This window comes from Podarcis cretensis (assembly GCF_951804945.1).
Source record: "Podarcis cretensis genome assembly, chromosome: 12".
NCBI lineage: Eukaryota > Metazoa > Chordata > Lepidosauria > Squamata > Lacertidae > Podarcis > Podarcis cretensis.
This window is the reverse complement of record NC_137181.1, coordinates 44,358,158-44,382,090: the sequence shown is the minus strand read 5'-3', so window position 1 is coordinate 44,382,090 and position 23,933 is coordinate 44,358,158. Positions and strand designations below refer to the sequence as shown.

Genomic DNA, 23,933 nt, shown 5'->3' with positions numbered 1-23,933 from the left:
TATTCCCAGGGTTATTCTGAGGAAGTCATGTGCTTTAAAAGTGTACTGTGCATGCTATAAATATACAGTGCAAAGAATTATTTCTGTTTACCCTGAATCTTCCGGCATTCATTTTCACTGGATGGCCCCAGATTTTACTATTATTATTATTAGAGAGAGAGAGAGAGACTTTTCCCTATCCACTTTTCCTACAACATGCACAATATTTTATTAAAAAGTCTCAAACGCTGCAATTTTTCCTCAAAGGGAAACTGGCTACTTTTGGCATTTTAAAAACATGTTTTACTGAGGTGCAGGCTACAATAAACTTTGAATGGGCTGTGGTGTTCCTGGCATCCTACATTCAGGAGAAATGGGGTGGGGGTATGCACGTTCCCCCCTTCATAAGTGACCCTCTGTTTCCCAGACAATATCACCAGTATGAAATGCTCCCTGGTAAGACCTTCAGTCGGGATAATATATTCCCCCCCACCCATCTAAACTTCCTCAACCACAATACAAGCAATACAGAAGGGAAAGTTAAATCAGCCGGGGTAAATTGGGGAAAATATTTTAAATTTAAACTTTTTAAAAAGATTTAAATCAGTCCATCGGAACAAAACATAAGGATTCTAATTTTCAAAATGGCAGTAGTTGTTATCGGAGTGGTTTCTCCTGAGGAAAACAAACCCCACCCACCCACAGACATTTTGGTCCTTCCTGCAATTTTTTGCTGTCTGAAGAAAAGCTCTGAGAGACTGAAGTAGCAAGTTGGTTGAGGGAATCTTACCCCCTTACCAACTTTGCATTTCTCATTTTCTGAGGCCAAAATGATTGTCTTGTTCTGCATCTGACAGTAATTCCCCTCCCCCTATACTTCAGAGGTCCAATTCTCCAGAAGAAACAGTCACAAAAAGCTTTCTGCTAGCTGAATCTACCTGGGTACCACACTTCCACTTCCACGAGACGGAAGCACCTAATTTCCTTTAACACCACATTTTGCACTTTCTGCTCATTTCCTCCTCCCCTCCTGATCTTCTCTGTTTCCCAGCCACCGTTAGTTAGCATGCAAATAGGGATCATGATGAAAACCATTACAGTGGTACCTCGGGTTACAAACACTTTGGGTTACAAACACTTTGGGCTACAGACTCAGCTAACCCAGAAGTAGTACCTCAGGTTAAGAACTTTACCTCAGGATGAGAACAGAAATCGCGCGGCGGCAGCAGGAGGTCCCATTAGCTAAAGTGGTACCTCAGGTTAAGAACGATTTCAGGTTAAGAACGGACCTCCGGAACGAATTAAGTTCGTAACCAGAAGTACCACCGTATTTTCAAATTTGGTACTGAAACCAGGCATGGTTCTGTGCTTTGGGCTCAGTACTGTAGCAACTTGCATAACATTCTGTGTGCATCTAACTGATTTCACGGTGCCCCTGTCCCCTTTTCCAAACTTACACTTTGTATGCAAAAACAGAATATATGCTAACAAATCAATTCAAATCAATTCCAGTTGCCTACCCTGGTCACATACTTCCAACACCCCAAAAAGTTTTAAAATCCCCTCAAAACGCCTTGGCTAACCTTAAAACATATTTTATCCACACTGCTCATAAAAGGGAGCTGCTATCAGCCCATTTCTGCTTAAAAGCTCCATCCCCAGCAGACCAGCCATACCAAGCTGTGAAAATCGAAAACTCATATCTGACTCTGAAAGAAGATCTGGTAGGATTTCCCCAAAGAAATGATGCTAAAGGGACAGTATAGAAAGCTCCAGCCTTGCAGACATGTATCAACCTTTTCCATTTTCTCTCTCTTCCCAATACTGGCGGCCACTTGAATTTTCGGCCCCTAGCTTGCTGCGCCTCCAGCAAGAACACTGCTAGAAATTCAACGTATTTTCACGTAGCTTGCCTCAGCTTCCTTCCACAGTGCATTAACATACAGCCCCCAAAGGCTGACCCAAAAACTCAAAAATATGTGATATGGTAATATGCATTCTTCTGGAGTGCGAAGATGCTCTCCAGAGTGTCAACACGGGGTTTGCATTCTCCTGTAGCGGTTTTCAGAGGCAGTTTGGAAAATGTGAATAGGGGATGATTTAATGGTATCAAAATGCATGTTACTTTATTTCAGGAGGAGGCACTAAAACTGTCCCTCTTGACTTGTAATCACTGCAATCTTTTGTACACCTGCTTTTTGTTTTGTTTTTTAAATGCTGCCACAACCACGTGGGCTATGGACTTTTCGACAAAGAACAAAACGACTGATGCTGAAGATTGTTCACTTTGGCTTCATTCAGATTTAACTAAGCGTACGTCGGCAGCAAATCTATAGAGACTCTTGTCTCTGAAAGAATAAATGCAATAAAAGCCTGTTTTCTGTAGCTGCGGGCGTGGAGTGTCAAACCATGTTACGCTGCACCACACAGCAGTGACAATTTCATTTTAATACATGGGGGCACATCCTTAACAACCCAAAAGTATTCCCAAGCAAAGAAGGCAAGGGAGAGGCTGCCAAATGAAAGAGCGTCTGTACACTCTGTGCATTTTATGTGGGAAGAAAATAAAAGCGAAGCCCACAGTGCTCTAGAATGACACGCACAAAAAGTAAAAAAGTGGGGAGGCCCAGATTTTGAATAGCCACCTCAGAAAGAATGAGTTCATTTTCTTCTCAAGTTTCACAATTAACAGCTTTCAAATGCTAGGGCTAGCTATCTGTAATCTGGCACACACTTCACTTGAAACAGACACTAGCATTATCAAATCCCATCTGAAAATGAAGCACAATAGACAAAGCTGTAGCGACATACTCCTTTCAAGCGCACTGCTCAATAGCTACAACCGGGCCCATTTTTCTTCCACGTTACCTGAATCCTTTGGAGCCACCTAGAACAATGTTGTAGCAGGCAGTCCACGACACATTAAGCCTGGCTTCAGATTGCAACACGAAAATTCACACGTTCCGCTGGGTCCGCTTGAATGCCAGAGATATATTTGCAATTGCTTTATATGGGACACGGCTTGCTGAATTACCAGTATGACATCCACTCTACGAAACGTATTTCTACTTTATATATCTCCCAGCAGAAGCATATACACATTCCCCCCCCCCCCGAATATACTCTTCTAAAATATATTTTTGCTGTATTTTACAGAAGCTAACATATGTAAGCTATTTCATTAGTGACCGAGAAACCCATCCAGTGAGCAAAAATGTCTAATGAATACTGAGTATTCAAAAGTGCTGACCACCACTGTGCTTCTGAAGACCTATCTTCTTTCTTTCTTTCTTTCTTTCTTTCTTTCTATTGGCCCAGTGTTGACAAGAGCTTGCATAGAGGGTATTGCATTGTGAGAAAATTTAAATGGCTTGGCAGAATCCAGTAATGCAGGGGTGCCATTAGCAGATATTCTAGGCTGTCATGGTTCTTCTACAACTACTATTATTTTCTGTGAACCACCCTGAGATCTTATCATGAAGAGCAGTTTATAAATCTAATAAATAAATAAAATAAAAATAAATACTACTGTTAGGTTGGGTTGCTGTCAGAACTGTCAGTCCTGTGTGGCTGGACTCACCTGCATCATTTAAATTCCATCTCTATAATATGTGCCAATAATGTATATATGGTAGTTGTTGCATTGTGTGGATTATTTATTTATCATTAAATTTATATCCCACGAAGGGCGGCAAACGTCCAAGTGATAAAACGATAAAGATGTCATAAAAACAATTCCAGATGCAGACTGGGAAATATCTCAGCTTAAAAAGGCTTGCTGAAAGAGGAAGGTCTTCAACAGGTACTGGAAAGACAAGAGAGAGAAGGCACCCATCTAATATTCTTCTTCTTTGGCGATCACTAGTAACTGAGTAAGATTGTCTTCCATAAACACGGTTTTAACAATGAGTCCGTAAGTTTTAACAATGAGTCCGTAAGTGACTGTGGAGGCCAATTCTGGATCCACACCTCCTTCCACAGTGGGGACATTGGTTTCCGGGCCTGAGATGATCACGGTATGGATTTGCCAAGCGTGCCTTCCTCTTAGCACGTTTCTCCCTTGCATCCTGCGTTCGAGTGTCTTCAAAGCCCATGACACCTTTGGTAAAGGCTGTTCTCCAACTGGAGCGCTCGCAGGCCAGTGTTTCCCAGTTGTCCGGGTAGCGGCTTGCTTTTACTGGTGAATGTGCTGGGGAGTCCAATGATGTGGGCCTGATTCTCCAAAGTCTGCACTGCTATGTATCACTACCCAGTAATTATGTTGCCTCTGGGGTTGGGAGTGGGAATGGGCATGTGGGGTCAGCCTCTGCTGCTGCTGCTGCTGTTGGAGGGCCTCATTTCCAGGGAGTCCCACAACAGTACTTTGCTGAAGGTCTCTTGAAACCTGATGTTGGCCCTGGAAGAGCCATAGATCACAGGCTTTGTAGGATAGTGCGCAGGCTTTTCGAACATAAGATTCCACATAAAATCAGTGGTGTCTTCCTTTAAAGTGCTACAGGTGGCACACTTTTGAATGCTATTTTGCCTGAGCTTGTGGTGACCTACCAAACGCAGCAGACTGCAGATGTGCTTGATATTGATACATGGTCATAACAAGGCAACCTCCTGATCTCTTCATCACGAGCAGACCATCAGTCGCTTTGATTCACAGATATGCCCAAAGTTGCATGTGAATTAGCCCCATCTGACTCAAAAAGCAAGCTATATCACATATAGACAGACAGACAGTTTTAATTCTACCAGTGCTTAATTGTTTTCCCCATGTTTTTAGCAGTTCTTATTTTATCTGCAAGCCACCTCGAGTCCCATTAGGGGAAAAGGCGGGATAAAAATAAATATATAATCAGCAGCAGCTGCTGCAAAGAAAGTGACTGTCAATGCCTCTCTGGATCACAGAAATTGAGAAAAATAACAGGAACATCCAAAGAAATATTACTTTAGTGAAAGTTTCTGCTGTGAATTTGTGTACCCATAATGCTTATAAAACATAAGTGTTGAAAGTTAGACATTCCAAGTTGATAATTTAAGCCAAATGCCAGTCACAATCTTTGTGTTAGGGATAATATTATATATATATTCAGAATATCCTGTGGATATTGGTTCCGCTGGAAACCATAATTGACCCAACATGGTCATTAAGAATTATGAAAGTAATAGGGAGCCTGAACAAAGATAACAAAAATAAATACTACATGCAGAGACCTTATGGAACTAAGTCAACTGTACATGATCATTATGCCAATTAATTCAAACCACAAATGAAAAAGACAAAATATGTATTACAAAAATAATGAGATGATTAAATGAGTTGCTAGCAAAATGTTGGAAGCCTAAAATAATAGGTTAGTGGAACAACTGTGTAATTTTCCTTCACTGCCACACAAAATATATTATTCCAATTTCCTTTCCTTTCCCATTAAAAGCACAGTATAAGTAACATCCTTATAAATTGACAAAATCTTTTTTAATCCTGATCCAAATCCCAAGTCCATACCTCTAGCTTATTATTGCTCTTGGGATTTGAAGTATTATTCCTAAAAGGTGATAGGAAACTCCGAGATATCAATATCCCAAATATCAAACCAAAAGCATATTTATGACCGTAAAACATTTAAAAGTGCGCACAAAGCATTATGGGATGTGGCACACTAAAAAGGTTACTATGGGAGCACGGGGATCTATCCAAATTTCATATTTTGCAATCAGTGATTCAATCCTGCAAGTGAACCGTATGTCTGGATGTTTATCATCAAGTCATAGTAATGCATACAATTTAACTCCCTACAAACAGCTCCCCTGAAATTTCTAATGTATGATTATGGAATGCATCTGGTTGGCAGAGAAGCCAACAAACTTAGCATGACATCTCCCAAGGTGCAAGACAGCCTTAAAGAAGCTTCAGAACATGCCATGATACTTAAAAGCAAACAATGGAGAAGATCCAGTCATTCGGCCTCACAAAATGTACAGTAATTGTTAAATGTCTGATCTAGCTACACATGCATGCATGAGACCTAGTTAAAAGGCGGGGGGGACCTGATGATAAGACCAATCAGCTATCCAGGGAGACAATAAGGCAGGCATAGGCAAACTCGGCCCTCCATATGTTTGGGGACTACAACTCCCATCATCCCTAGCTAACAGGACCAGTGGTCAGGGATGATGGGAACTGTAGTCTCTAAACATCTGGGAAGGCTGAGTTTGCCTATGCCTGCAATAAGGCATGTAAAAGAAGGCCTCCCCCATTCTATTCTCAAAGAGATGACCTGTACAATCATATTTTAGGGAAGCTTTCAATATCTGAAGGACTATTGTATTTTATTATTGTGTTGGAAGCTGCCCAGAGTGGCTGGGGAAACTCAACCAGATGGGAGGGGTATAATAATAATAATAATAATAATAATTATTATTATTATTATTATTATTATTATTATTATTATTATATTTCTGACTAGAAATATGTCAGGAGCTGCTTAAAGCACCCTTGGTATAGGGCCAAAGCTTTCAAATGTGTATGCCCCCTGGCTGGGCAGAGGTGTGGCCTTTACAAAAATTAAAGTAAGGAAAAACTGAATTTCTACCTTTGACATAGTTACGTGCCCCATATAGCAATATTGTTCTAAAGCAGTTTATGTTCAACACATTTACTAGTGTTTCCTGAGCAGGGAAATGGGTAGCATAAAACATAGCCAGGCACTGATTGATTTATGTTGCCTTTCAGTTTAAGTATTATACTGGTACCCGCTAGCACTGCAAGAGATGAGTGTATGGCTGTAAGCATTTCCCTCATTTTTTCCCTCTCTCTCTCTCTCTCTCTCTCTCTCTCTCTCTCTCTCTTTTCAGAGCTTTATGAGTCTGCTATAAAATGTCACTTGGGGGTGAATTTTGGAAGGTCAATTTAAGATATAAGACGTCAGCCCTCCGCCCAAAAAAGTTATAGCGCCTACTACTTCTGCAAACTTCCATCATTAAGAAACAGCTTCAGAAAATGAAAGTTAGTTGTCCGTAACTGTCATTTATCAAGAACAACAGCTCTTTCTACACTAGTGATAAAACTCGAATCCATGTCCTGTAATGGAGATTCTACTGCTTAGGGATATGTTTCCCAGTGGAGGACATGATGATGCACCTATAATACAATTTCAGATCATAAGATGCACTCTCATCTTTCAATGGGATTTGCACTGCTTAGAGATCTAGCTTCCCAGTGCAGGGAGGAAGATGGTGTGGCTTTAAAGCCAATAGGTACTTACACAAGTGTTTTGTGTTTCCACATAGCAGCTTTAAAAAGAAGTCTGCATATACCCGATAATGATTCTGTATGCAAGTGCAAACCATTATGTGGGTATTTCTGAGGTTAGTGAGCTGGAAGAGGGAAGTATTTATTGGAACAAACAAATCGGTTTTGCGTTTTTAACTGTTTTTAATCATCTTCAGCATATATTGCTTGAGACAGTTGTTTAGAAGGTGATCCATAAATCAATATTGAGGATAAATCAATATATCTTTCTTAGATTTGTGTACTGGCGCCAACAGAAACTTCGTTCAAAGCCTTATAGCCACATGGAGGGTGATTTTCATACAGGTTGTGGCTGGGAAAAGAAGGGCTATGACTCTCTGCTCCATACATGTTACAAACCCAATTGCAGTCTTACTCTCCCTCCCTCCCTCCTTCCCTCTCCAACACTGCTTGTAATTAAAGAAAAAACACACCTAGCTGCACACTATGGATTTAGTATAATGTGCAGCTTTGTCCTCAGACGTGCCGTAATTTTATTCTGCATAAGCTGTGAACTAGCTCTAAGGAATAGGTAGCAAAACTATCCCCTGCCCTCAATCTCCTGTTTCTGCAATGTTTTGTCTTTGTGAACTTTATGTATTTACAATCGGCACTTCCATAAAAATGTATTAACGTGGTATTCAATATATTAGAATAAAATCAGGAAAAAGGCATCCGTAAAAGCAACATTACAAGCATCAACAAAGCATCGATAAATACTGATTGGTCAAAAAGAGAAAAATAATCTTGCAAAAGCCCTTCTAAACAATATACCGTATTTTTTGCTCTATAAGACTCACTTTTTCCCTCCTAAAAAGTAAGGGGAAATGTGTGTGCGTCTTATGGAGCGAATGCAGGCTGCGCAGCTATCCCAGAAGCCAGAACAGCAAGAGGGATTGCTGCTTTCACTGCGCAGCGATCCCTCTTGCTGTTCTGGCTTCTAAGATTCAGAATATTTTTTTTCTTGTTTTCCTCCTCCAAAAACTAGGTGCGTCTTGTGGTCTGGTGTGTCTTATAGAGCGAAAAATACGGTAGTATTCAAAATACATGGAAAAGGAGGGAGGGGTTGTTCCTGCCCAAAATCTGCTGGCAGGGAGTCTGGCAGGGCAGGGCCTGACACACCAAGGACGCAGTGCCTCGTGAAAGCCAACCAAATCTCATGGGCATGGGGAACCAGCAGAAGTGCCCCACTGGAGGACCTCTGTAGGTGAAACATAAGGAATCAGAGGGTCCTTAAGGCACTTTGGGCCTAAGCTACTTAGGTCTTTGTGAATTAACACAAGTACCTTGAACCTGGACCAGTAGCAAACTGGCAACCTGTGAGCTTTCTCAGCAGTAATCTGCTCCTGTGTGCTGTCCAGTTGAAGCTTCTGGACCAAATACAAGGGCAGCCCCACAAAAAGCATGTTATAGTAATCAAGGCTTGAGACTGTCAATGCATGGACCACTGAGGTCAGGCTGTTGTGGTCCTGTAATTGTTTCAGCTGGTAAAAAACCATCCTGGTCACAGAGGTCATCTCAAGCAGCAAAATAGCTCGGGCATGAATTTTTCCATGTACACAAAGAGCATTTCAACCACACAGCAGGCAAGGCACACATCCCAGAATAACCCCCAGCGTTGGCTGCCTTTATACTTCATGGAAACACAGTTTGTGCTACTTGGTGCTTCTGAAAGTGTATATTCCACCTTGTCATCTCCTCCCCTCCCCAGTCCCTGTTAAATTCATTCCTGTGGAAAAAAAACCCAAGCTTTCAAGCGCAAGTTAATGTTCCAGATATGCATCTCCCCTTAGCAAATGTATAATAAGGCAAGTTAATGAATTCACTGGGAGGAGGCAATAGAGCCTCATCCTTCAGTCTGTTTTGCCATTTGAATGCAGACCCTGTTATTTTAACACCTTCTTCAGAGCAACGTTCTTTTGCATCAAGGACAAAAGGTGAAATCACAATGCCTATTAACTTATGACACCTTATTAGCACAGGGGAAACCTGCCTTGCTCATGATGGACTAAGATATGTTGCATCACACAGATACGCATGAAATAGCTGCTACCGTTTTACTTGCTCATCGGAAGTCCCTTGCCACGAGGGGTTCTTTAAAGCAGCGTGATTTTGCTAACAGCAAAAACAAATTTCACGCAAATCATTTTTGTGAATGACAACAGTTCTTTTGTTTTTCATTTCTGCCTTCTGATTAACAGATTTTCTTTTCTGCATCTTAAGAAAAGCAGCAAAAAGTGATGATGTAAAATGAAAGTATCATCACTTTTTTTTTTAAAAAAAGTGGTGTCTAGACAATATTCAAACATTTTGAGAAACTTGCATCTTTAGTGAAAACAGATGTGCTTTTTTTCCCTACAAGACACTTTTGGCCAGTCTGCCTGTGCTGTATAACAGCCATAGATCACACATTATATAGATGAGCACATCTGCCAAGGGTTTTCTTGAGGGATCAAAAAGATTCATTAACTGCATCCCGTCCATCTACCTAACCCAGCCTTTCTCAACCTGTGGGTCCACAGATGTTGTTGAACTACAACTCCCATCACCCCTAGCTAGCAAGGCCAGAGCTCAGGGATGATGGGAGTTGTAGTCTAACAACATCTGGGGACCCAAGTCCTGCTTCCACGGTAGATCAAAAACAGGCTAATACAGATTGCACAGCCCAGATATTCCAAAACCCAACGTGAGGTCGTATGGGTTTGTCTTGCCCTCACAAAGCACCTTTTTTTAAAAAAGACAGGTTCTTATGAGCTTTGATGTTGACCCTGAACACTCCCCCCCAAAGCAAAATAATCAATGTATTTGCTGGGACAAAATGATAACTCCTAGTATAAAAAATGTTTAAAATTTTCGCATAAGGTTGTTCTTTCGTGCATGATGCTAAAACTTCTTTCCAGGATCCAGTATGTTAGTGTATGCATATGAAGCACAAAAAGAGAGAGAAGAGCCATTTTTTAATCAAATGTTCATTCTCACCAGTCTACAGTCCAACTTAACTATAGACATAAAAGGTAGAATTCAACACTCAGAGTAGAGTCACTGAAGTTAATCAACATGACGAACTTGGGCTCATTAATTTCAGTAGGTCTACTCTGAGTATTACTTAGCTGAAAACAACCCACGGTGCCTAGTTTCTCTGGCATTTCTCAGATAGTAAGAACACCTTCTGGTGTTGGTTATCAATTATTACAATCCACAAAAGAGAAGCAAAAAGAGTTAAAAGCGCTATCAATTTCCAGCATCTTGGCTCAAGAAATGAAAACTGAACATTAGTATTAGCAACTTCATCTCCTATTAAACTCTTCAGGCAAGTCTTCTAGATGCCTGTCAAATTATTTGGTGACATAAGCCAAGGTGGAGAATATGTTAATGTTCCTTGATGGAGCATAACTCTAGAGTATACTTGTATATTCCTGTAGAATATTTATAAGCAGTTTTTGTTTCTGGGAAAGAGATTAGCTGGGACTGGATAACTTCCCTTTGTTTGCAGATGTAGCAACACAGACATTCAACTTCATGATATTGCTCTAAGTCACAGCACTATCTTCCAAGTGCCTTACAGGGAGGCTACAGACCTCATCTAGTTCAGATTACACTCCCGCTTTCTGATTTTCCTGTCGTTAAATTAAGAAATATCAAGCATAATCATATACAGGAGCTTGGACAGAGTGACATTTATTCTTATTAGTGTTGAAATTAAACTGCTATCTAATTATCCCTGATAATTTTACTGTCATTTTGCTAAATAAAATAAACGGTGTTTTCAAGCAAAGCCACACAATCTGATAAAGCTCTCCTCCTCCTCCTCTGTATTCTATAGCCACGAGATCTCAGAGCAAAGACAGCACTTGCAAAAAGTCCAGAGCACATAATAAGAAGAGAAAGAACTCCTGCACACAAGTCAGGAAGAACAAGATTTTCACCTGGCGAAGCCGACTCCTCTACTGACGCCATTAGCATCTCTTAATATTCTGGTGGAAATGACATGTCCAAAGGGTTTCAGCATATTCTCCAGCTCCTGTTCGTCCATGGAAATGGGCAAGTTTGAGATGTAAAGATTTGTGGGGTCTTGCTCCTGTTGCTAAAGAAAGAAAAGAAAGCCAAACACAAATAAAACAGCGTTATTAGATTCAGCACTATCAGAAGAACAGTCTTTAGCTATAGCTACGCCGCAAGAGTCACAAAAGCAATAAGCACAACTGTTTTTTGAGGGGTGGGGGGCAGCGCAAAGCAGTCAAGACACATCAACATTATTTGCTGGTGGATTCTAGCTCTCCCAATGAGAAAGAAACATGGCCACCACTGAACACAAGAGCTCCAAGCACTGCAAAATCAAAGGGTTATAAGGGTTAACTTTGGGCTGGGCTGTGAACCATGAGCTACAACACTGTGGTGCTTTCAGCAGCTCCTTCTGTCCTGTTTCACAAGTGGTGCTTTTGGTACTTGGCACAAAGTATGGATAAGAGGGGAAACTAAACTACTATAAGAAGATAGATACATGGGTGAAGCCAGGGTTTTTGTTGAAAGGGGGGAGGCTTGGATAGATAGATAGATAGCTAGATAGATAGATAGATAGATAGATAGATAGATAGATGATAGATAGATGATAGATGATAGATAGATGATAGATAGATAGATAGATATAGATAGATAATGATAGATAGATGATAGATGATAGATGATAGATAGATAGATAATAGATAGATGTTAGATAGATAGATAGATAGATAGATAGATAGATATAGATAGATAATGATAGATGATAGATAGATAGATAGATAGATAGATAGATGATAGATAGATAGATAGATGATAGATAGATATAGATAGATAGATGATAGATGATAGATAGATAGATAGATAGATTAGATAGATAGATAGATAGATAGATAGATAGATAGATAGATATAGATAGATAATGATAGATAGATAGATAGATAGATAGATAGATAGATAGATAGATGATAGACAGACAGACAGACAGACAGACAGACAGACAGAGATCAGGGGTAGGCAACCTAAGGCCCACAGGTCGGATGCGGCCCAATTGCCTTCTCAATCCGGCCCACGGACAGTCCGGGAATCAGCATGCTTTTATTTAAAATGCATCTCTGGGTTATTTGTGGGGTCTGCCTGGTGTTTTTACATGAGTAGAATGTATGCTTTTATTTAAAATGCATCTCTGGGTTATTTGTGGGACATAGGAATTTGTTCATTGTTTTTTCCCCAAAATATAGTCCGGCCCACCACATGGTCTGAGGGACAGTGGACCAGCCCATGGCTGAAAAAGTTTGCTGACCCCTGATATAGATAGATAGAAGATGATAAAGAGAGAGAGAGAGAGAGAGAGAGAGAGAGAGAGAGAGAGAGAGATATGATTGATAGATAGACAGATAGATAGATAGATAGATAGATAGATAGATAGATAGATAGATGATAGATAGATAGAAGATAGATAATAAGATTGTATATGTACCAGAGGGTACCTCCTGAAACTGCTTTTAAAGACTAACCAGAAAGGCAACATAAAAGCATGTGGCAGTGCAGCAGAGGACCTGATAAACAAGATAAACTGGGGGGGGGGGGGGAGGAATAACTCCAGCGCATAAATGAGGATGATTCTCACATGTATACATACACCAGGTATATATTCCACTAGAACAACTCCACAATAACTCTATACAGTGTACGTGTTCACAAATATTCCTGCAAACATGATTTATCAGTTGTCACAACTAAAAAAACAAACCCTCCAATCCAAAGGAGACATAGGAGCAGACAAAAGCAATTATAAAGTCACACAAAGCCTCCTTGTTTAGATCAAATAGGAGAGAGTCCTCAGGAAACATGCATTTTCTGATGTACCGAAATCTCTCAATGGTGCTGCAAAAAGCGAAGGCTTGCCTTCTTTTCGATAGCAGGATGTTGAATTATGGTGCCATTGTCGTAAGAACACTGCAAGCTTGTGATCAGTATTTGGGCTGTAAGCTATAAACTGCCCACCTTTGAACTAAGATGATATGTTTTATGGACTAGCCTTTGGGCCCACAAAAAAATAAGAAGGGCACCATGGACAAAAAATGTTGCTTGACTCAACCGGAGGCGAACAGCATAAGCAACTGGCTTTAATAGTTATATTCTATAACAGATGTGACACATCTCTGTGAGTCTGCCTGCCTGCCTTCTCCTCTGGAACTGTTCTGCTGGTATGGGAAGGAAAAGTACCATCAGAAATATGGGTTGGACAGGAAAGTAACAGACTCTGTCTAAGGAACTGTGGCCTTTCATGTGGGAGAATCCCTCAATTGCTCTTGTTCCCTAGGTCAGCAGAGGGCAATAGTATTGTATTCCACTCTTGTGGTGGAGGAATTATGACCCAAACAGGAATTACTCCAATCTCCATCATTTCAGAACTATTGGTGTGCATAATAACAGACGGCTGGATCAAGCCATTGGTCCATTTAATCTAGCATCTTGTTCTCTTTGCCATTTATTTAGACCATTTATTTATCACTGATCCTTCATAAGAACCTCAAAGTGATTCAAGGCAGAAATATTTGATCATATTATCAAGAAACTTGCAACCTTCATGTCTTAAACACCCACCAACATTTCCAGCAACGGCTGAAGTTTTCTCCTCATACATTTTGGGTTTATAAACATAATCCATCTGTTACATTTGGCACATTTGAAGGAGAAAAACAAAGTATAGGTGGTCATCTGATGACTAGATTACTACAGTGTTTAAGTCAAATACAAAATCTTCTTAACTCCTTATAACACTTTATGGATGAACCAGGCAAATGTAGTAATTCAGTGCTAGTAGGAAGCTTTCTTCTGGCATTACACGCTGCTCCGAGACATCTGGTGGTTGCAGTGAAATTGCAACTTCGGTGCCAATATGGCCGCCAAGCAGTAAGCCAAATGTACCCAGAAAATGTACCCAGCCTTCTGGCGGTTTCTTCCCTGCAAGAAGTGAGGTTACAGGGAACCAGGCAGAGGGCCTTCTCGGTAGTGGTGCCCGCCCTGTGGAACACCCTCCCACCAGATGTCAAGGAAATAAACAACTATCTGACTTTTAGAAGACAACTGAATGCAGGAATGTTTGATGTTTTATCGTGTTTTTAATATTCTGTTGGGAGCCGCCCTGAGTGGCTAGGGAAACCCAGCCAGATGGGCAGGGTATAAAAAAAATTGTTATTATTATTAGTTTGTGAAAGGTTGGCGGGCATTGTAACTCTATGAGGGGCAAACTACAGCACCCATAATTCTCTGAGGAAAAGTACTGTGAGGGGTACACTTTGGCGCCCGTAATTCTTTGAGGAAAAGAACGTGCTTTGAATGTGCTATAACAGAACAGTGTGTACGCAGCCCTAGTGTGTGCGTGCAAAAGAGGGAGAGAGAGAATGAATGAGAATGTGTATACGTGAAGACAGGTGTGCACAAATCTCATGCCAGATTACGGCTGGCTGGCTGGCTGGCTGGCTGGCTGGAAACGCAGTCCAGCAAATTAATGGTATGTTAAAAACAATATTTACACTAACTGCAGCGTGAGAGCATTTTAAGCACTTGGCACCAAGCACCTTGCTGTGAGAGCCGAGCTTGAGAAACAGTTAGGAACATTTGTGTAGGGGATGTGGCCAGAAATTCTGTCACTGCTGCCAGTGAGGAAGATCTGAGTCAAGCCTCCAGAGTTGTGCCAAGGAACTCTTCTGGGAGCAATCAAAACTGATTCGAGCTGAAATTCTCCACATGGCTGAAGCCGAGACACTTTGAAATAAAAGAGGAGGGGGCGCAGAGACTCGAACATCCGGCTATATTGTGTGTTGGAGGATAATGTGAAATGCTGAACAAAGTGTTATCCACTTCATTTGAGACAGTCCTTGGAAATGTCCATTTCCAGCATATTAGCAACACATTCAGAATCAAAACAGACCAGTCACCCCTTAAAAATACATCAAGAAGCTCATTGCTCTCTTAAGGTCTCGTCATATGACATGCTTCTGCTAATGGGAGATTATCACAGAAACCACCCCTATAGTGGGAAAGAAGAATTCATAGGAAGAGATCCCAAGAACAGCTTTAGAATATGCAGCAGACCCTCCAAGGGTCCCTGCTATTTTCCAGGGACGTCCCTGATTTAGAGAAGCCGTCCCGCTTTCTGAATTGATCTCAGAATGTCCCAACTTTTCCTTAAGATGTCCCTATTTTCACTGGAGAAATGTTGGAGGGTACGATAAGGCTGCACAAAATAGGACCTTGGGTTGGCTATCATGGCTTTAAAATCTGGTAGGCAAACAAGCTGGGGAAATTTCCCTTTTGTGGATACTGCTGCAAAGGAAAGAGACTCAGTGCTCTAAGTTCTTTTTTCAAACACACAGGCTACAGAATCTAGAACAGCTGCCACATACCACCTCTCGGCTGTTGTTAAGAATTGGAGGCAAAGGCAAGAAGGAGTGGCCGCAGTGCTGGCTTCAGTGAGTAAGCGCACAGCAAGGAAAAAGAGGTCAAAGGAGGACCAGAAAGGTACAAGGTAGTGACAGGCAGCCAGAGCATTTCAAGTAATTGGGGATATGCTTTAGAACATCCTGTGTTTCATATTTTCTTATTGTGGTAGAGTTTCCATCTGGATTATGTTGTGCTCCGTGGGGGTACCCTAGCACATGCCTTAGCTATTGCTTGCTGGCATACAACTACTGATAAGCTTCTGCAACAGTTTCATGTCTTGGATGAGTGGGCAACCTCTGTCCCTGCAGGTGCTGCTGGACTACAACTCCCATCATCCCTGACCATTTGGCTGAGACTGATGGGAGTCGGAGTCCAAGACATCTGGAGTACCACAAGTTCTCCAACCCTGCCTTGGATAAATGGAGTGTCTTCTATAGTCTGCAAGGCTTCACCCAGCAGGCTCTGACCCATGCCTTACCAAAACATCAGAAATTTTATGTCAAGGGGTCGCAACTCTAGAACTCATTAGTTGCATTGTCTGTGTGAAACCAAATATGCAGAACCTTTCTCACATGACATTTGTTGTTTAGTCGTTTAGTCGTGTCTGACTCTTTGTGACCCCATGGATCAGAGCACGCCAGGCACTCCTGTCTTCCACTGCCTCCTGCAGTTTGGTCAAACTCATGTTCATAGCTTCAAGAACACTGTCCAACCATCTCATCTCTGTTGTCCCCTTCTCCTTGTGCCCTCCATCTTTCCCAACATCAGGGTCTTTTCCAGGGAGTCTTGTCTTCTCATGAGGTGGCCAAAGTATTGGAGCCTCAGCTTCACGATCTGTCCTTCCAGTGAGCACTCAGGGCTAATTTCCTTAAGAATGGAGAGGTTTGATCTTCTTGCAGTCCATGGGACTCTCAAGAGTCTCCTCCAGCACCATAATTTGCATGATATTACGTTTTGCTAAACGTACATAAGAGTATATTTAGGCTAAATGAAAACACTCTTCTAACTCTTGCACTTGCATATTACAAAGTATAGTTTAGATTTGTTGTTATTTGATGTGCACTGATATTAATACAAAAAAGTATTTCCCTCCACCCATCAACAAAAAGAAGCCACCTGCTGCTAACAGGAAACAAATAATTGATTTAACAGTTATTTTAAAGGAAAATACCACTTGTTTAAATAAGTGGTTAATGTATGTCCATGAACCAGCAATTTTAAGGATACTAAATATAAACAGAAAATAAAATAAAACAAACTTTTTTGCAACAAAGAGTGCCATTGTTCCTATAGTATAATATATGTTCAGCTTGCATAGTTTACACACACAGGCAAATTCTCCTAAATGAACTAACGGAGACTGATGCTTAGTAAATGTGTTTACGAATGGTGCCCCCAATTCCAAAAGCAGATATTGCTGAAAGCTGTGCACCGGCTGGTTTGTTTACTGTATTTGTCGCAGAACCCTCCATCACACATATTATCTGCCAATAATGATTGGATTTTCTTCTCATTTTTGGTTGCAAGGGAGCCAGCAGTGGACTGTGTCTTTCGAACATAATATCAGATCTGCGGTTTGTTAGTTTGTTTTTTTATTGAGCACAAAATATTGACCTAATTCAACCAGAACTATCATAAGCCAGTGCAGAGTCTGGTTGTCTCGTTTTTTATGCTCTTTTAATTCTAAGCCAGTCTGTTAACCCCTATTTTGACAGCTGCTACTGATGGAAAGAGAAATGGCTCCTAGCTTATTCACACACTGGCTCCCACACAAAGCTGCATGTTCATGCCAAGGCGCATGGCTTGTGTAGGGAGGCCTGCACATACCCTTCCCTTCACACATAGAGGAATTAATATATGAAGCTGCACATTTACAACTGAAATAAGCAAGGAATATTGAGCAGATATGACTCTACACACCCCAGTATCCTCAGAGGTGTGCAAAGATGTCCTGAGACACAGACAGACTCCAAGCCTCTATTTGGAGCGGATACTCTTCAGTTACTGTCAGGGCTGGTAGCCAGGAGGGCAACCTGGAAGGCAGGTTGGCAGCTCAGTAGCCCAGAAGGAGATTCCAGAAAGCGTGGAACAACTCAACTGGCACTCAATGACATGTTCAGGCGGAGGAGCCAGGCCAGAGGCAGCAGTAATATAAGCTGCTGGAATGCCAGCTGCACCCTTTTCTGCAGTATGCTAACCTGGTCACAGCCATTCATGCTTTAATAACCCCCAGACTAGACTATCATGACATGATCTACATCAGGCTGTCATTGAACAGCATCCAAAAAAACTTCAATTAGTCCACAATGCCACCACCCAACTTTTGAATCCACAATTACCTTTTGCTCGCTCTTTCCAGGCACAGGTTGACGTTTAAAAGCTCTGAGTCTGATTGTTTGCTTTATTTTTTTACCTGGAGCTTTCCCACAAAAACCTGCACTTTAGTGCTCAATCGGAACAAACATGCATTTGGATTTGCTGCAGATTGCTGTTTGTTCCGAGTGAGCTTTAAAGAGTGGGTTTTCATGACTTTGCCTGAAAAGAGCAGAGAAAAGGGAAGTGAGGACGAACTTTGAGTATGTTGACTCTGATCCTTTAAAAGCTGATTGGGTTGCTTCTTCATTTTATTTTTTTCTCAGTCTGAAGTGCTGGTCCTTATCTATAAAGTCATTTAGACATTTGTGCAAACTTACAGAGGCCTCCCTTTTAGCAGCCAAATTGTTGATTATAGTCCTTTAGTTGTAAAAAAGGTTTTTTTCAGCAAACCGCAGCTATTCTGTGCATTGGTCAAAAGCAACGTAAGTCATGCATCTGACTATCCTTGGTCATGTTTAGAAGATACAGTGGTGCCCCGCAAGACGAATGCCTCACAAGACGAAAAACCTGCTAGACGAAAGGGTTTTCCGTTTTTCGAGGCGCTTCGCAAGACGAATTTCCCTATGGGCTTGCTTCGCAAGACGAAAACGTCTTGCGAGTCTTGCGAGTTTTCCCCCTCCCCCCCCTTTTTCTAAGCCACTAAGCCGCTAATAGGGATGCTTCGCAAGACGAAAAAACCGCTAGACGAAGAGACTCACGGAACGGATTATTTTTGTCTTGCGAGGCACCAGTGTACTTAAGTGAAATCAGAGCTGCAACTACAGAGGTCCTGGAATGGCCAGCCTGCCACTTCAGGATTCTTCCATCCCTGCTTCCTAGTACTGTTATCAGAAAGCTCATAGATTGCAGAGGAGAATTTCACACACCGCTATGTAGCTCCTATGTAAAGCCCGAAAGAGTCTATCTGCATTTGAATGCACACAAGTTCTGTTCACACAATGAAGAAGGCAGAAGTCACTGACTACACAGATTGAGCCTATGCACTTCTAACAGCAATGAGGAATCTGTGGCCCCACCAGATACTGTCGGACTCTAATTCCCAACAGCCCCAGTCAGCAAGGCCAAGGGTCAGGGATGATGGGAGTTGTAGTCCAGCAGCATCTGGATGGCTGCAGGTTCCCCCATCACAGGCATATAGTTTGTAGGGTTTAAATATTACACCGAAAGCTTGGGGTTTGGCTACCAGAAACACAATAACCCCTCACCCCAATACAAAGTCAGACTTACGAAATGTGCTTTATTCTTCTTTCCAAATTGAGCCTCGAGCTATTCTAGTTCTGGAGACAAAAACCATGCAAGCAGCAATCTAACTGTTCACAAAGTAAAACAATTAAATAACTTTAAACTTGTTAGGCCCTTTGCATTTATGTTCTGGCTGCTCCAATTTCATTCTCCACCTCTCTAGTTCCCCTCACCAAGGCATTTCTGGCCATGGAGCCGAGGTGAATGGAAGGACACCAAATGTGCACGGTTGGGAAAGTGTCAGAAGTTTTGAGAGACTTTATAGGGCTATATTATTGCTTGACCTTTTGACCAGAAGCAAACACAAACCACAGTTACATCCCAAGTGATTACTTGTAAAGACAGATGAATGCCTCCTTTTGTCATGTTTTACTCCAGCTCTTATAAGCCATAAATGACTCTGAGATCTTCATGTCTGGGAATTCCTGTTGGGATAGAGGCTTGCATGAATTTAGCCAGAGTTCATTTCATATTGCTTGCCTGCGGATGCATTTAGTCATTTTTATGCAGAAATGGGAAAGTCCTAGCATTTAAAGATGCGTCCAGTAAATCTCGCTTGCTTTTAAGAATGAACCTTTGGGGAAACAATCTATATAAACATTCCCTTAGCAAAATGAAATATGATAGCCACAGGTTTGTTTTGGAAAATGCAGTAGAGGGCCAATGCTTTAGGTTATGACCTAATCACAACATTGTCACAAACATACATACAAATTAAAGATAATTGAAGAACCAGATTATGTGAGATTGAAACAGCATTTTTTTTAAACTACCAATACAGCTGAACAGTGGTTCATCTGAGGCCTCGGGGAGCCGGGGAAGGCCTTTCGGGACAAGAAGATTGTCTCAAGTAGGTGGACTTTTTATTTATTTATAATTGCGGGGATATAGAAGCTACTTTTCTGCCACCTGTGCACACAAGATGGCTCACAAATAAGGCTAAAGCAGTGAACATCCAGTGAAACAATACAATAGTAAACAGAAGGAGTTTAAAACATTCCTATGAAACGTGGCATTCATTAAATGGGTACTGGAATAAGGCTGCCCTCACTGTCCATTGGAAAGTGGGCAGTGAGGGTACCAAGCATACTTCTGTAGGCAAGCTGTTCCATCGTCAGAGAATACCTCCTGTGTGTCATGCTCAGCAAAGGAACACGGAGGAAAGCCCCCATGAGTCCCAAGACATGGAAGTAAGTTCACAGGCAGGTGAAAACAACGTCTAGAAGGAGTTGTTGTTTTCGTTCTTATTTATTAATTACATTTACAGTGGTGCCTCGCAAGACGAAAAGAATCCGTTCCGCGAGTCTCTTCGTCTTGCGGTTTTTTCGTCTTGCGAAGCAACCCTATTAGCAGCTTAGCGGATTAGCGCTATTAGCGGCTTAGAAAAAAGGGGGGGAGCGAAAAAATTCGCAAGACTTGCAAGACGTTTTCGTCTTGCGAAGCAAGCCCATAGGGAAATTCGTCTTGCGAAGCGCCTCGAAAAACGGAAAACCATTTCGTCTAGCGGGTTTTTCGTCTTGCGAGGCATTCGTCTTGCGGGGCACCACTGTATTAGTCATGTGATACAAAAAGGGACGCGGGTGGCGCTGTGCCTCGCAAGACGAAATTAATCCGTTCCGCGAGTCTCTTCGTCTAGCGGTTTTTTCGTCTTGCGAAGCAAGCCCACTGACGGCTTAGCGGTTTAGCGCTATTAGCGGCTTTTAGTGGCTTTTAGCTGCTTATCGGCTTAGCGGATAAGCAGATAAGCGGCTTAGAAAAAGGGGGGGAAGGGAAAAAAACCGCAGGAACTCGCAAGACATTTTCGTCTTGCGAAGCAAGCCCATAGGAAATTCGTTTTGCGAAGCGCCTCCAAAACGGAAAACCCTTTCGTCTAGCGGGTTTTCCGTCTTGCGAAGCGTTCGTCTTGCGGGGCACCACTGTAGCCTATTCTCACAAGGCCACCCTCTGTACCTCCTTTCAATGAGGCACATAGAGAAGGGAGTCTGATGACCACAGGGACCAGGCTGGTTCATGTGAGGAGAGGCAGACGTTGAGCTGCATAAGGCTTTACAGTTCATAACCAGTACTTTGAATTAAGCCTGGTAGCCGGTGCAGCCACACCAGAATTGGTGTGATATGGTCAGATCTTCTGGTCAATAATCTGGTTGCTAAAATCTGCACTAGCTGTAGTTTCTGAACTGTCTTCAAAAGCAGCCTCACATATAACCAGTGCTTTTTTCTGGGGGGACACAGGGGTACGCATACCCCTAAACATTTTGCGAATCGAAGTTTGGCCTCATTGAGGGGGCAGTATTTCAATATGAGTAGGAAAATGAGAGTACCCCTTAACATTTTTTTAAAGAAAAAAATCACTGCATGTAATGAATCTAACCTAGAAATTACAGAGTGATGTCTCAAAATCAATAGATGCAATATACTCTGTGGTGCACATGTTTAAGTTGATTTTGACCGTTTACTTTTTGTGTTTCAAGGAATAGCAGAAGCAGAAGCAGGTTTGTGCCTGGAACAACTGAAGGAGAAAATTTCACAGAAACACTCAGGAATGTTCAACACAGCAAAGGGTTCCGGAATATGACATTGGGCCCTTTCCCCTCCATCTCCATCCCAGTTCCAATATAATAAAACTATTTAATGAGAGGGGTGGCTGGGTGTCGGGGGAGAGGTTATTGAAGTACACCTTTGTGACAAGCACCGCCACCCAAAAAAAAAACCCAACAACCCCAGAACATTGCTTTCTAATTTCCTATAACAGTTTGCAGCTTTTCAGTGGTGAACACCTTTCCTTGCCTTTTGTACTATACAACTTGTCATTTAGAACCAAGAAAAGTGATGAAATTTAAGTGATTGGCAAATGACCTTCACTCCTTCAGAGATTCTGTTAAGGCACTTCAAAATGAAGGACACTTGTTGCTTTGATGTGGTAAAAATGACTATTCAGAGAGGGAGAGAACAATTTCTTCCTTGGCCGTATTCTCCAGATGTTTTATAAAATTAAAGCAGGTCATTTCCAATGAATTCAAGATTCCCCATTTTGAAACAAAACCATTATGAGCTCAGAAAGCTAGCAATCCGTGAGAATTCTGCCATCGTCTAGTGCCCAAATTCCACCCCATGCCTGCAAGGCAATCTCACAGGGGTGGGGGAACACAGCAAACCTTCCCACCCCCAAAACACTATTCATATAATTTATGAGGCAAAAAGATTAATGATTTATTACCAGGCTCATTAATCAAAAGAGACGGAGGGAACGAGAATGAGTGTGTGTTTTAAAGGACCAATTCCACTGTTCAAGTCAATTAGGCCCTGTAAAGCTATTACACTGCGAAGAAGTTGCAATATTATCAAGGCTTCCCCGAGTGTATTCAGAGTATAAAATAAATGCTATTATTCAGGAGATACTGAATTGCTAAGCTTCTTAAATTTGTACAATTGGGAACCTGCAGTACATTAAAATGCTGAAGCTCATTAAGGCCCCTTTCCGCAGCCTTCGAATCATTGGCATTCACAGCAGTATTTAGAACAATAAAGCACCCTCCCCCTCCCCACCCCACCCCACAGAAAAGCACCGACTTCCGTTCCTTCAGCTCTGTTTTAATGAATCACTGAGGCAGAACTTGTACCCGACCTCTCAGGCAACTTCTTGTCTTTGGAAACAAGGGAAGAATGTAAAAAGAAAATGCTAATAGCCCAAGCAGAATGAGCAAAATTTGCCAACTCTGCCATACGCAAAGAGAGCCTCGACAATTTAGTTAACATTGATCTCTTGGTTAGAGTGTGTAATTTAATTTTCTGCCTTTGCCAGTAATAAGTAAATCACCTTCAAAGTTACAAAACAACCTGTTCTGCTCCATGAGCATTTGAAACTCGGCACCCCAAGAGAGAGGCTGCTTCCTTAGCTGTCATCCTCCGTTGTGAAGGGCAAGGAATCAGTTGCCTCAGCGCTTGTTATCATTAATGTGAAGAGCACTTCATCTTTCTGTGAGCCCCAAGTGAGGTGGTGGGGAGTGGGGTGGGGGAGAGAAATCTCTCTGTTATTCTCCTGGCTGCAGTGATTATCCCACCTTCCCCACACGCGGCCATAATAAAAACTGAAAATCCTATTCATCGTTAGTTAAATCAAGGCATTACCCCATCATTATGAAATTCTGTGTGGGAAATCTACTTTGTGAAGGGTGCAAGCTGGCCAGATTTCGGAGAGAGGAAAATCAAGAGTTAGCGTAGTTTCAGAAGCATGCTTTGATGAGCGAGAAAGCTGTTTGCGGCATCTCCCCGCAAACCACCTACGTCTTTCAAGCTTCCCCTTTAAGGTGGGTTTAGAAAAGGTAGAAAACTCCCCGGATGCTGCAGAGGTCTCCCATCCTCTATTCTGGGGAATATCTGATGTGCCTTTCTCAAGTTACGAGGTTTCAATCTTCCGGTTTTAATTAATGAGGGTTGAAGTAAGGGCCAGTTGTGCAGGTACTGTGTCTATTCTGCAGAAGGAAGTTCTGGAGCTAGATTAAAATGTGAAGTACTGGATGTAAGAAAAATTAGCAAGGAAAGATAATAAGAATATACAGTGGTACCTCAGGTTAAGTTCTTAATTCGTTCCGGAGGTCAGTACTTA

At 41.8% G+C, this 23,933-nt stretch overlaps 1 protein-coding gene and 1 long non-coding RNA gene across 10 annotated transcripts in view; one reads left to right on the top strand and one right to left on the bottom strand.

Annotated features, from left to right (window-relative positions):
• Window positions 1-23,933, bottom strand: part of RBMS3 (RNA binding motif single stranded interacting protein 3) — a gene marked incomplete at its 3' end in the record, with an annotated part of 775,525 nt that overhangs the window by 144,022 nt on the left and 607,570 nt on the right. For all 9 annotated transcript variants that reach the window (XM_079947347.1, XM_079947348.1, XM_079947349.1 and 6 more), the window contains one exon: window positions 11,185-11,342. In XM_079947347.1, coding sequence (XP_079803473.1) covers window positions 11,185-11,342 — 158 coding nt within the window. The remainder of the gene's footprint in view (window positions 1-11,184; window positions 11,343-23,933) is intronic.
• Window positions 1-23,933, top strand: part of LOC307199594 — a 660,078-nt gene that overhangs the window by 124,059 nt on the left and 512,086 nt on the right. The gene's annotated exons all lie outside the window — the stretch shown is intronic.